General features: G+C 29.7%; 1 protein-coding gene across 3 annotated transcripts in view; it reads right to left on the bottom strand.

The window, feature by feature from the left end:
* Nucleotides 1–14,171, bottom strand: part of LOC143071521 (slit homolog 2 protein-like) — a 79,490-nt gene that overhangs the window by 63,021 nt on the left and 2,298 nt on the right. For all 3 annotated transcript variants that reach the window (XM_076245877.1, XM_076245876.1, XM_076245875.1), the window contains exons 2-4: nt 14,041–14,112; nt 12,371–12,442; nt 11,041–11,112 (exon numbers count right to left, since the gene is read on the bottom strand). In XM_076245877.1, coding sequence (XP_076101992.1) covers nt 11,041–11,112; nt 12,371–12,442; nt 14,041–14,112 — 216 coding nt within the window. The remainder of the gene's footprint in view (nt 1–11,040; nt 11,113–12,370; nt 12,443–14,040; nt 14,113–14,171) is intronic.

Below are 14,171 nucleotides of genomic sequence, written 5' to 3' on the forward strand. Positions count from 1 at the left end.
TTATATAAAACCTTTTTTAAACTTGTAACCCTAAAAGTTCATTCTGAATAACTTGCAAATGAATGCACCTTTTTAGTATCTTCAATAAATTAAAATAGATGGGCCATATCAAATTCAAATTAAGACTATCGAAATGATAAAATCATCAACTCAACATTTTTCATTATAAAAATATCAAAAATGCATTTATCAACCAAAAATTAACAGCATAATTTAATGTAACAATCTAATTAAAATTTAAACAAGTGTATAGTAAAATGTTCAAAACTAAAGATTTAATATAAGACTTGATAAAAGAGTAAAATTTGAAAAAAAATTGAAGTTGTGTATAAAACAACATGCAATGTGCTGGTTTCTGTCTGTGAAAAATAGATGCAATTTTACAGTCTTTCCGTACCAAAATAAAAGTAAGGGTATACAGAACTGAAGTGAATAAAATGTGTGTTTAATAATGACATCAGATTGTTGGCTTACTTAATATCTTACAAAAGAGATGTTTTATGAGGGTTGAAAAGATCAAAGGTGGATGTGTATCAATACTTATAATTGATGTGATATTTAGATTAAATATTTATTTTGAGGATCTAATAAATATAATATTGAAGACTATAAAATTCACCAAATAAAAAAAATATATGATCAGATCTTACTTGTGTTGATTCATTTTAAAAAAAGACAAAAAGGGTCTTCTTTTAAACATTCTCTATCAACCTGGGAAAAGCAGTCAAGCTTAAGTCTTTATATTCATATCAAATAGAAATACAATTTTCAGAAATTCTAATCGAAATAATTTTAGATAAAATGAATGTTATCAACATAAACAATGATATATCTTAATGTAATTGGTATCTTAAATATGGTGTTTAAGTTTTTGGATGAGTGACCACAAAAATTCCAGATTTAGGAAATAGCTGACCATATTCAGAAGGGTACTGACCGGTTTATGTTGAAACAACCTATCTCATAGGACTGGTTTGTGTTGAAATAACCTATCATGTAGATTCAAAAGTTCAAACTTAAGTAGAATAAGGGTAGGTGAACTTGGACATTTATCATTTTATTCATCTTAATTTATTTTGTTTTCAAAATTTATTCTTTTGAACTTTAATCTGTCTTGTATAAAAACACTGGCCTGAGGTAAACTTGCCTTATTTATTTGCCACATTAGGTTTTATTCCTAAACGGTCAAACATAAATTTAAATTTATCTATTCTGGAAAGAAACTCCATTGGGAAAACTTATAAAACAATATAAATATAGTTAACCCATTGTTAAAACATTCAAATGAAATTATGAATTGGTCAAGTTTCTTTCATCTTTCAGTACAAATTAATCCAATGCGGCCACAAAACAAGATTTTGGCATGGTGATCTTGTCATAATTACTAACCATTCTATATCACCCACTATAATTATCTATTGGTCAAAAGACCGGTTTCAGCTTGAAACTGTAGAACATTTGAATTTCTGAAAACAAGAACCCAATGGAACACTCAATCTGTTGCAAGAGGGAGTTAAATAGCAAACAAACCATTAATTCTAAATGGCTCTACCATTGATATACAAGTTTTTGGGTCTGCAAGCTGGAATTTATTGCAATACATTGTACCACTAATATGTTGTCTTTACTACATGCACAAAATCCAAGAAGTATTGTAGATGATATATTAACCTTGACAGAGTCAATGTAATGAATCTCTAAAGGCTTTAAGTTATAGTAAATCTGTGGTGTTATTGTCTGCATTGTGTGACACAATACATAATTATAGGTGTTTCGTGTATTTTATCTTAATAAATACACTGTACAATTGTGTCAAACTTGATTTCTATACACTACAGTACATTTTCACATAACTCGGTAAATATAGGTTTCAAGTTCCGAACTTCAAATAAAATCAAAATATTTACTCTCTGTATTGTGAATAGATGTCTATAGCTTGAATATTGACAGTGCATTGTGCAACAAAGAAAGAGGACCATATTTCAACCCAGTTTTGTTTAGACTAGGACCATTCTTCAATACATTTCTTGTTTAGCCTGTCGTTTTTCTCGCATAAGAACCTCCAAGTTGTTGACAGAGCAATTTAAAAGGTTACTATATGAATGTAATGGTATACAATATAGATCAAATTTTAATACACTGTTTCAGATTCGGCTGGCGACAAATATCCTTGGGCAAGACAAATATCACCCATATTGCTTCTTATTTATCAATGAAACTTGAAAATTCAACATTTTTCTCATGATTAAATTAAGTTTGGGAGTAGTTACTGTATAAAATATTGTCTATTATACAATAATCTAATAAAGCTGTGAATTGTTATTAAAAAATAAAATTTCCCATACCTTCTCAAGCAGACATAAGTTATTTAGATACCCGTAATAAGAGTACAGTTGAACAAAAAAATCAGTGGGAAAAACTTCTTTCTTTCTTCAGAAAAATGATAAATGGAACTCATCAACTCATATTCAGAATACCAGAAAATATGTATTTAATATATATTGCTTCAGCTAAAAGAAAAGCCTTTTTTAATTTTTTGCTCAGTAAAAATAACTTCTTTTTCCTTTTATAGTTAACTGCATACTAGAAGTTTAAGCATTTAAATGGTAGAAATGACCAGGAACATATATAAGTATTGATATATATATATATATATATATATATATACTGTTCCCTGAGTAATGACTAATAAAATCAAGTAATAATGTTCCAGAAATAATGCACATTAATGTACATTAAAGAAAATGTTAAAAACTATAAACAAATGACAAATTATTTCAAACTTTTATGATGTGATATGATTTAATGTTATGAATCATCACTAAAATCTCCAGGCAATATTTGTACATTTTATATCCTCATTCTTTTTGTAAGACACCTAGGTTAAAAGCTTTTAACAAATTTATGTAAGAATTTTATGCTGAGGATAGCTGCTGGTGCATAATTGTAGATGCATTGCCATGAGGTGTTTAAATATGTATCTATTAAGACTAGGGGCTGGTACTGACAGGGGGATATCAATGACAATATAATGTCAAACAGATGATCAGATAACCTCACATTGCTACTGGTTCCCTGCCCTAAAGATAATTGGGACCATTAGTTCCTATGATCCACTCTAATAGACAGGACAACCTTGAAACTAATGTTTGTTAAAGGAACATATCAGCTGTATGACTAGAAAGAGAATGGAACTCAATAGTTGTGAACAGACAAAAGATATTTCTATATTTCAGGACAGCTTAGAAAAGTTGTCTTGTAAGCTAAGGTTTGATTCCAACTGCAACAGAGCAACAATGCTATGTCTTTAGGTCAAAGGTAGAATAATAACTTATAGCTTAAAAAAACACAATTTAGGACTAGTGCACACTGAAATCTGGTATAGTCTAACACAGGAAAAGAACATATTTATCTGGTGACGTCTGAATTAGGGATTTAACTTATAACGAAGAACACACATTTATTAGGTCAAGTCTAAATGAAAATTGCAACTTAAAAAATAAAAAATCTGCTGCATGCAATCTGGTAAAGACTAAATGAAAATTGCAACTTAAAACAAAGAACACACTGCAATCTGGTTTTAGTGTATGGTAGACTTGTAACTAATAGCAAAGAACACACTGCTATCTAGTGAAGCTTATGTTACAAAACCATTATTCAGTAAAAGCTACTTTTTGAACAACAGAGTACATATGACTAACTGAAGTTGCTAAATAAGAAGTAGATAGAACCTCATATCTGAATCTTCACTTATCCTTCAATCAATTCTCAATTTATCAAATTTAAATAGACTTTACAATCAATTTTCACATTTATCTAATAATTTTTAATATATTTATCAAAAGTAATCCTAGCTTTCACAGCTTCCCTTCTATCAAACAAGCACCTGCTAAACTCAAAACAACCAATCAAAGCTGTACTCTAGAAACTATCAATGCTGTTGCACAAGAATTCCTTCAATCATACAAGTACTGACTGAACTAAGCATGTCAACAACATCAACTGGTTCCCACATCAGTCTGATCTGACAATCATAGACATATAAAGGCCAGGTTTACAACAAATGATCTTTTCCTCACTTACTTCTACCAAACACAGGAAAACAAGCACCAACAATTTGGCTGGAAATACTAGTAATGAGGTGAAATTTTTCATAAGTTTTATTACACAACATAAGTTCCAAAATCAATTTCCTGGTTTGTCCCCAAAATTGTTTTGTTTAAATTCTGATACAAAACACAGGTACTGAAAAGCAAACCTTAAATTTGACATTACAAGTAGCAAAGTTACTTAGATGAAATTATAGAGAAACCTGCATATTAATCTGGGCAAAAACAAGTTAAAACTGGAACACTATCAAGGGTAGCATTGAAACCAGTAAGGAGTTAGAAAGTAAACCAAAATGATCTACCGTCTTTCGTAAGTGCTTGGTCATTTATAATTCAAGATCTGTGTATGTCAAGGAACAAAACACTATATTACACCTTCTATCGTGTATATTAAAGGTAAAACTTGACAAATGTTTAATTCACATTTATTTGTGAGAGGTGTAAATCAAGCACTTTACCACCATGTGAATATTTGGTATTAAATCAGCCAAATTTACATAAAACACATTACAAAGTGACACTAAATCTACTGGTATTAAAGTGGTTTCTCCTTCAATGCAAAGGAAATTTTATTAGTGTGTCCAGATATAATTAATAAAACTGATTTATATGATTTTGATCCCAGAGGGCTTTTCCTTATCATAACTGATGAATGATTCGACCATAAACTACCTGTATTTATTGATGTACAGGTGTGAACTAGTTATGATAATTCATATTTTGATGGATAGATTAGTCTTATTTTATTGTTGATGTTTCAAGTGGTAAGCAAAGCTAAGAAATCTCCGGAATTAATATAGAGGTCAAATATACAATCACGATTCATCTGTTCAGGTCCAATGGTCATAAAAGGCACAAAAATGGGGAAAATTGGATTTAAATTTCACAGATTTATCGAATTTGTAAATTTATAAAAGTTTTAATAGTACAGAAATCATAGCAACTTGAATGAGTTTGGCAACCCATCAACTATGTGAGGATTTTCATGTATTAACTGCTGGGTAATGGCTATTGAAAAACGTTATAAACCTTAGAAATGATAAAATATTATCACTGGTAAAAGGATACCAAGATAATCATATCACACAGTAGCCTTACATTGGGTACAAATTGATAAAAGCCTCATAACTATCCTAAATAATGACAATTTTATCTCTAACATGACAGCTCCATATTCCGTTTGCAGAAAAAGCTACTTATGATAGCATTGGTAACTGAAAACTTTTTGGAAATTTAAGATGAGAACAAAAAGATCAAACTGTGAAATGAATTGATAGATATAAAAGTCATTGGACATATGATATGGGGTAACACTCCTAAGAAATTACAAGTCTTGATTGACAATTCTAAGTCATTACTGGAATCTATCTAGATTCAATTTAGATTAGTATCAGAACTTTATCAGAGATGTACCAAAACTGCAATAGAAATAATTAAAGATGGTAAAATATAGCACACCAGGATGTCCACAGGACAAAAGTTCACATAAAGTATCTCTATAGATGACAGCATTGTTGTACTGTTTCATTATGCAGTATGGGATGATAAATAATATTAGGTTGAATAACTGGTATTTTCAATGCAGATATTTAAAACAGAATATAAGCTCTAACCAATAGCAGAAGACAAAATATGAGACCTTGAATACATCAAATATGTCTCAGAATCAGTGAATAATAATAAAGATGAAACAAATCTTGTATTTTTCGTTATTTTTTATGCTCTTTTATATTGTATAGACAGCACTGTAAAACCATAAACAAGGGAGATAATAATTCTCAAATTCATTTATAGTAACAAAATTGTACAGAAAATTTTAATTTTAGTTAAATTTAATAATACCATTCATCAATAGGCTTATACATTTGATTCTGGACAAGAATTATAATAATAATACACACTTCTTGTAAAAAGTATGAATAAAGCAGAAATTACAAATAAAGGTTTTCATGGTAAGTACTTCCAGTTCAGAAGACAAAATGTTGATATTTCCACAATTAGACTGTAATAATCTACCAATTAATAACCACACATGATAGAAGTTTTAAGTAGAAACACTTGATATCAATGAAGATGACCACTCAAATCTTTGTCTATCATGTATTATATCTTAATTCTTGGGAGAGGATGAAACTTTTGAAAGACTGACCACAAGGTTCTTACTTTACCAAAAACCTAATTAGATCACTTATCCTCTTTGAAATGACCGTTCAAATCTTTTTCCTCTTAAATACACATTGAAAATGACCACTTGAGTCATGTCAGGTCAGATATATACAAATTGTCAAACTTTTTGAGAATGTCTTAACTATTTGATTTACTTCAAGAGGACTAAAAGTCTTGGTCATTAAATTTACATGTCATAATAACAATAAACAAAGCATTTAATAAATATTTATTCTCATTTCTAGTTTAATACATTTTAATTGTATATAAAACAGGTATTTAACAGTCTGTTTATATAAAGAAACAATTCAATACATGTAATCTTTCTTGAGAGTAAAGCTTATGTGAAGTCCATTAGGAAATTCAAACAGTAGCAGTATTGAAATCAAACAATCAAAGCACAAAAGTACTCCTTTAATCAAAATAGTGCAGGAAGAGCAAAAGTTAAAATTAAACCATAATTCTATTCAAACATGAATATAGTAGTTTCATGATAGTCAGAGAATATGGAGCTCAAATTATCCACCATGCAGAGACTTTTTACACAGGGGAAAAAACCTCCAAGAATATCAGGTCATTGTCTTTCAAAATTATAATTAAAAAGAGTTAATCATTCCTAGCAAGTACATGAAGTATATATAATTCAGTAAATTATGGTCAAATATATTGTTGTAAGCAGCTGTGGTTTATCATTTAAACATTATGACAAATTAGAAATACTGTATGTACTTCAATACCTATATAAAGGGATGTAGTACTTATATAATACATTTAATGACTATGGTTATACTTGAAATACTTTATATTTAAGGAGAAACTTAAGTACTCCCTAATAATTTGTTCAGCACAGTGGGGTACTTTTATACATAACTACCCACAAATTTCCTAACCAGCAGTTGGTTAGACATTTAAACTTAACCTGTCATATTCTTCATAAGGTACTCCATTCAGTTTTACCATTCATGCTGTATTTACATATTTGTAGAAGTATCTTTATTCACATTTGTTGCTTTTACACACATTCAAATGAGCAGTTACATTAGTAACTTAAAACTGTTAGATAAACTATATGTTAAAGAGAAAAACTTGGTCATAACTACCAAATACAGCTGTGTTCTTTGAAATGGTAATAATTACAACTGGTTAAATGTGTTTTTTTTGTAGTATTTTCACATTAATTCTTTTTGATAAATTTTCAAACTTTTGAAAAACACAACACTGCTTTAATATTTTAAAATCAAGCTTTAGATTGCTCTCTGTACAGGTTTAAACTTGACCTGATGATGATGATTCTAAATACATATACACTGTTAGAAGAGCTAAACATGTATACTGATATACAGTGTATATATTTTCCCAACAAGAACATCCTGATTATCAAAACAGATCTGTAGAATAAAATGGCTGCTGATCATTAAATTAATATGAGGCTGTGGAACAGATAGATTGAAGTAGTGGAAAGTAAAACACTTATAGAAGGTCATTTCTTAAGAGAGTTCATTAGTTAATGGATAGTTTGTTTCTGATCTTCTAGTGATAACAAACATGTTTTATTATATCCCTCTAGGCACTATACTGATACCATCTTTATTGGGGATATCAGTATTTTTTAATCTACTGTTTATCCATTAATTGCTTTTTAGGGATCAGTCACAATGTCCAGCTCAGGCCAAACAAAACAGACTAAAATTCCTTGTTACTTGGCAGCCAATCAAAACAAACTTGTCCTTGCAGATCATAACTATTCCCTTCTTTGTGTCTAAACGAAACAATAAATATTAGTTATCCAGTACTCAAAATAACATTTTAGACAACATCAAGTTTTTAGATATGGCCTACAAATTTTTAAATGAACCATATCTGAAAAGGCCAGACATCCTGATAAAAACTGTACAAACACATCACTCGACCGCCAAACAATGACCATTACAAACTGATTATTGTACATGTATACAAAATGCTTTCTTATATCTTAAATAAAATTCAACTTAGTCAACTATTTTTTTTTAAATTAACAGGTTTTGTAAATTTTTATATCTTTTTTCAGATGCACCCAAAAAATATAACTTTGGTTTTCTTTTTCATGTTGATGATCAATTTAATTCTAGATCTTTAATATAACTAATTAACCTTTAGTTGAAATACATGTTGATATGTTTTCAAAAAAAATCTATTTCTATAAATTTGTTGGTTGCAATTTTCAAAAATATATAGTTTAATTGTATATAATATAGACCGGTATATATATATGCGAAAAAAATTAGAAAATATATATATCCAAAGTTCAAACTTCTAACCATTAAAACTTCATTGTAAGAAATATTTGACTGCTTAAAATATTGTGTTTAGCTTCAAGTGGCCTAAAGTACAGTAAATATGTTACCACTGATATATTAACAATGGACTTAAATGGGCAGCTCTCTCAGAGGGGCCTGGAGACTATATAAAATACCAAATTAACAGAATGGTTTATTGAATAAATAATTAGGTTTTAATTCAGGGAATAATGTCCAGATAATTGGGGATAACAGTCTCATTGACAAGCTTATGTAACAAGGGATATAATAATGTTGTGTAACAGGGAACCAGGTTATTGTTCAGAATGACAAGGAAAATGTAGAAATTTGTAATGATATATAAAATAAATGTCCAAATGGTGACATCAACGGCCACTTTATCAGATCAGAAGCTTAAAATGAACAGATTGACACTGGTGGATGTTCCATTCAACCTATCATTAAAATTAAAATTTTATTTTATTTCAGTTTAAACTGTGAAAAGTTTTTCCCCTGAATTATTTGGATGAATCTTGGTGTGTAAACTGTTGAAATAATTATAGTAATACATTTAGGTCTTAGGATGGACTGTGGTGAGATAAAAAGATGTATTGTCACAGTGTCCTGTATGGTAAAACTACATGTATATAATTAGTTACGGCATGTTCAACACATACATGTATAATGATACGTGTTAATTCATTCGCATTAACACCCCTAAATTTTGATACAAACATATGTATAAATCATCCATTCAAAAATGGTAATTGCTTCAAACAATTTCTGTTGAATAGAACCTTACTTACAAAACAAATAATTCATAGTACAACTTAATCCTAATTTTCATTTTCACCCAAAATAACTTTTTATTAATATGAACCTGAACCTGAATGTACTGTGACGTAAAGATTTAATTTTTGCATTGATTATTGTGATATGAATTGTAAAGCCTCTGTAGATGAGTAACACAGAACTTATTGACAACACTCAGCTTAGGTCTTATACAAAAGTCATACCCTTATTGTTCAAATCTTCATACCAAGGTGTAGTATTGTTACCTAGTTCTGAAGGTGTAGCAAATAAGGGGTAAAGAAGGGGAACAACAGCAATTAACATTATTAAGTCTTTATATGTTCTTTAAACTGTTTGATAAAAATTGCATTCGTTTTCAATGGAATTTGTTGGTATCTTAAAAAATGTCACTTAGACTTCTATATATATACAAATCATCAAGATAACTATTTGATAATTGTACCACTGCTGTTTCATATAAGTACCATTTTAGCCATTTTTACAATTTCAATTGGGTGTTTGTGACTTTGCCTTTAAAAATGCTACTATTTTTAAGATGAACCTATTGAAACATAAAAATCATTCCAAATTAACATGATGGTACATGTATAGGTATTAACATTAGCACTGGATTTTTGGATAGTTCACTGCAAGGTAATGGTATATATGTAAGAATATTACCAATATTCACTGTTTCTATTCCAAACAAGGAGACAAAGTTTCCAGTGATCGTAATGGATTACTTTAATGGTTCATAGTCCCATTGGTGACCATAATGTATTTATATGTTGCTTGCAATCATCAAAAAAATAATATAACAAACACCACTTCATCCTTCTACCCTACAGTGCCCTCTTGGGTATCACTTCATAAAATATAAAGAAGCCCCAATCTTAGGACTAATACTTATAATTTCCAATAACCTGTAAGATTGGGTTTTATTTAATTTTATATTAGTTTTGTGGTTAAATTTATCAGTCATTTTATTTGAATACTGTTATAAATCTGTCAATAGAAATATGCAACAGCACTATATCAATCAATTGGAGGATAAAATTATTTCTAGGTTTTATACTTATTTGTTTATATGGACCTAAAATCTTAGCTATAATCATTTCTGTTTAAACAGAAAGTGAAATGAATTCAGTGAATTAATACAAAATCAACAAATCAACATACCATTACATCTATTAATATAAATAAATTATGATTTAGCTTAACATATTCAGAGTCATGGATCATCAGTGATCCAAATCGTTTGGTTGCTATATCTTGCAAATTAAGCATTTTGTTATTGTTTTCAGACTCTTATCATAAAAATATGATGGTCTTTAACTTGAAAATCGTTGTCATTGAACATTCAGAAACATGGACCAGAAAATGAAGCAAGGATATAAATTTATCTTTTTATATAGTTTAGACTGAATTATACCACTTGACGTTTGTAGACTTAGAGTTGGTTAAGAGCTTGACATATATACATTATATACTTGTCTAAAAAAAAAAGACCGTAGTAGTGAATGTTGACCCCAAGATATCTTTTTTCATAAATGCATATTCTCAATTTTTCCTACTACTTTTCCTCTCAACTAAATTAAAGCAAATAACTTAATATCTGCTGAAATGTCAACCAACAGACATAATGTTTGTGCACACAAGCATGACAAATTTTTAAAAATATAAAATGTTCTACTTACAATCTCTCCAAGTTTGGCATTTCAGAGAACAGTTCATCAGGGATATTGTCTAGCTTGTTTCTGTCTATTCTCCTGCAGATATAAAATTTTGAAAGTAATCATACCTGTCTAAGATGATAGAAGATATTAATCTGGGCACTAGAAATTAATGTATAATTTTTTTTCATTCACTTTTCAGATAGTTATTTAACACAGTAGCATCATAGAACCAAAGATTTAGTGATTAATCAATATTATCTTGATGTCCAGTGGCAAATATTTCATCCATATTCAGGATTAGTCCAAATAATTAGGAAGGCATTACAGAAAAAAATAAAATAACCTTTCAGCCGTCATAAATTTTAGGACTAATCAGAGACATATATATAGTACAAGAGATTCGCAACTCTAGTGCATATCTTTATAAAACCAGAGACATATAAGTCTCTGATAAAACTATTTAAATTCGTGATGAGAAAACCGGCATTACCCGCACTATCCAATCTATAGTGGAGTATACAGAAATGAATGTGCCTGAATTTATAGTGTTAGGAATTGGATTTTTGACAGAAATAAAATGTTAAGAGATTTTGAAACAAGTGAGTGTGCTCTATAGTATAAAATGTTATTTTCCTGATTTCCTTAGTCGAACCAGAGACATATATACACACATATATATATATATGTCTCTGGTCGAACAGTCAAATGGCCCCAGTCAAATGCAGTAACCCGGAAGTCATTAAACTAAAAGTATAACTATCATTGAATGGACACGATAATTTTCCGGGAAAAGACCGTTATTGTGATAATTTGTAGTCACAATGTCTGCCCATTTATGTTTTTGAAATGCCCGTGGAATTGTTATCCAGGTGTCAAAAAGATTTAGCACCAAATTACGTTGTCTAACCAATCGTTTGATCATAATCTAATTACTTATAAAAATTAGTGATATGAATAGAAAGCCCTCAGGGTTACGGCTATCTGATGTACAAATCAAAGTCGTAAATTTGTCAAAAATCAAATTGTTTAATTTTCAATTATCACGTATTTATCACTCGCCAGCAGCAAAAAGGCTTTCCCATGATGTACAACAGCATTGCAATACAGAGAAAGTGTCTGTTTTAGTCCGAACTTGTAACTTCAAACGTTGTTGTTTTTTTTTAAATTCTGTACCTTAGGCCTGGGACTATTATACTAAGGACTATTATACTACAATAACTACAAACATATTGTTGCTTTCATATATATATATATATATATATATATATTTTAAGTTCATGCATTTTAAACTTTTTTGTATTTTTTCTTATTTCCCATTTAAAAGTACATACACAGAATTTATTGTACTTACAGTCTTTCCATGAGGACAAGGTCACGGAACGCGCCTCTTTCTATTGTCTGGATTTGATTTTCTAACAATTGCCTACAAAAATAAAATAAAGGTGCAATGAAATTTTATCCAAGTTCGATTTTAATCTGCATGGGTGGTAGATCTGTTAAATATGGAGAAAAAAGAAGAATTTCTGATATAGATAAAGATACATAATTGCTTTGCCATGCGAAAGGGAGCGATTTAAACAAAAGCGTTAGAACTTATTGATAAAAAAAGACTTGTACACATAATTACGACCTAATTCGGAATCAAAGTCAACGTTATACTACATATGTAGTATAACGTAATCAGAGATCAATATTTTAATCAGATTGAATGAAAGTAACAGTATTAACTGTGTGAAGACACAATATCTGCAAGTTTTCTTTATAGTGGCATTTACACATGACATATACAGTACTATATAAAATTCCGAAGACAGTACACGATGCTCAACAGCTGATGTCGAATGTTCGATGTGGTGGTTTTAAAAAAAAAGTCATATTAAGCAGGGAAGTTTTAGATCATAAAATGAAGATTTGTATCCTACGCTATGAACATTAATGTTAAGACATGATATCCTCGTTATAAAAAGTCAGAGTTTGTTGATTACAGTGGGGTCTGGAGGAATCATTAATATTGTATGCAACCGTGACTTAATATTATTTCTATTCTGAAACAAAATTCCACACCAAGGTTTATGTTTTTTCTTTAATTGATATGTAAACATACATTCTGACTTAAATAGAGAGTTGTCTCATTGGCACTAATATCACATCTTCTTATATCTTTTCTGAGGATAACTCCTTTACATATCGGGAAGATATTAACGAGCTTTGACTTAACGTCCATAATACAATACCGATACATATGTACAGATACACATAACTGACAACTATCATGGAAAAGCTGACGATCTCCTCGTGTTTTGGCTGTTTCATTCTAAATCCCATTTGGGGTATAGTGTTTGAAATTTACTTTAATTGCCGCTAATAATCCATATTTCTTGGTTTGTTTGTGTTGGAATTAATGGTTATAAAATGAAGGTGTTAAAACCAAATCTATTTCTTTTGTAAAAGCGCAAAGTGATGTAAGATTTTATATTTAGTATATCACTTCAGAAATTGTCAAATAACCTGTGAAGAAAGACGGATTACCGAATGTAAATATAAATGTTTGTTTAATTCTTATGGCCGAAATATAACCTCTTTTCGATCAATTGTTCTTGGCTTAAAGTAGATTTAGACATATAGTGCAACTCGTAAGATGCAAGTTGATGTGTGATCGAGCAGAAATGGGAATAAAGAGTTCACAGAATCGATCATTTCCAAAAGTGTGACATTATTATACTTATAATAATATAGTCCCAGCTAAGGTGTATAACATGGTTTTGTTTCGGGTTTTGCACGCTAACGCTGATGGTTCCAAAAGGATATATAAAATGTATACATGTAGGTCTTGATATATATTTTAATTTGTGTCACTCAACTGATTATAATCTTGAGCTGAAAGCATCTCTTGCATTCATTCTCCGATTGAAATTAATCAAATGAATTATTCGACCAAAATAAATTCGGGATTTTTTTAACGGAACACGAGGACTTGCACATGTCTATTCATCTAAAGAGAACCGATGTATGATGACTTACAATACTTTTAATTGTCTCAGACCCTGGAGATCATTCTTTCTCATAATTGTCAAATTGTTTCCTTGGAGTTCTCTGTAAAAAATAAAACAAACATTATAATATTGTGACAGTAATATGTTCTGAGTTTAGCG

Source organism: Mytilus galloprovincialis, chromosome 4 (assembly GCF_965363235.1).
Source record: "Mytilus galloprovincialis chromosome 4, xbMytGall1.hap1.1, whole genome shotgun sequence".
NCBI classification, from domain to species: domain Eukaryota; kingdom Metazoa; phylum Mollusca; class Bivalvia; order Mytilida; family Mytilidae; genus Mytilus; species Mytilus galloprovincialis.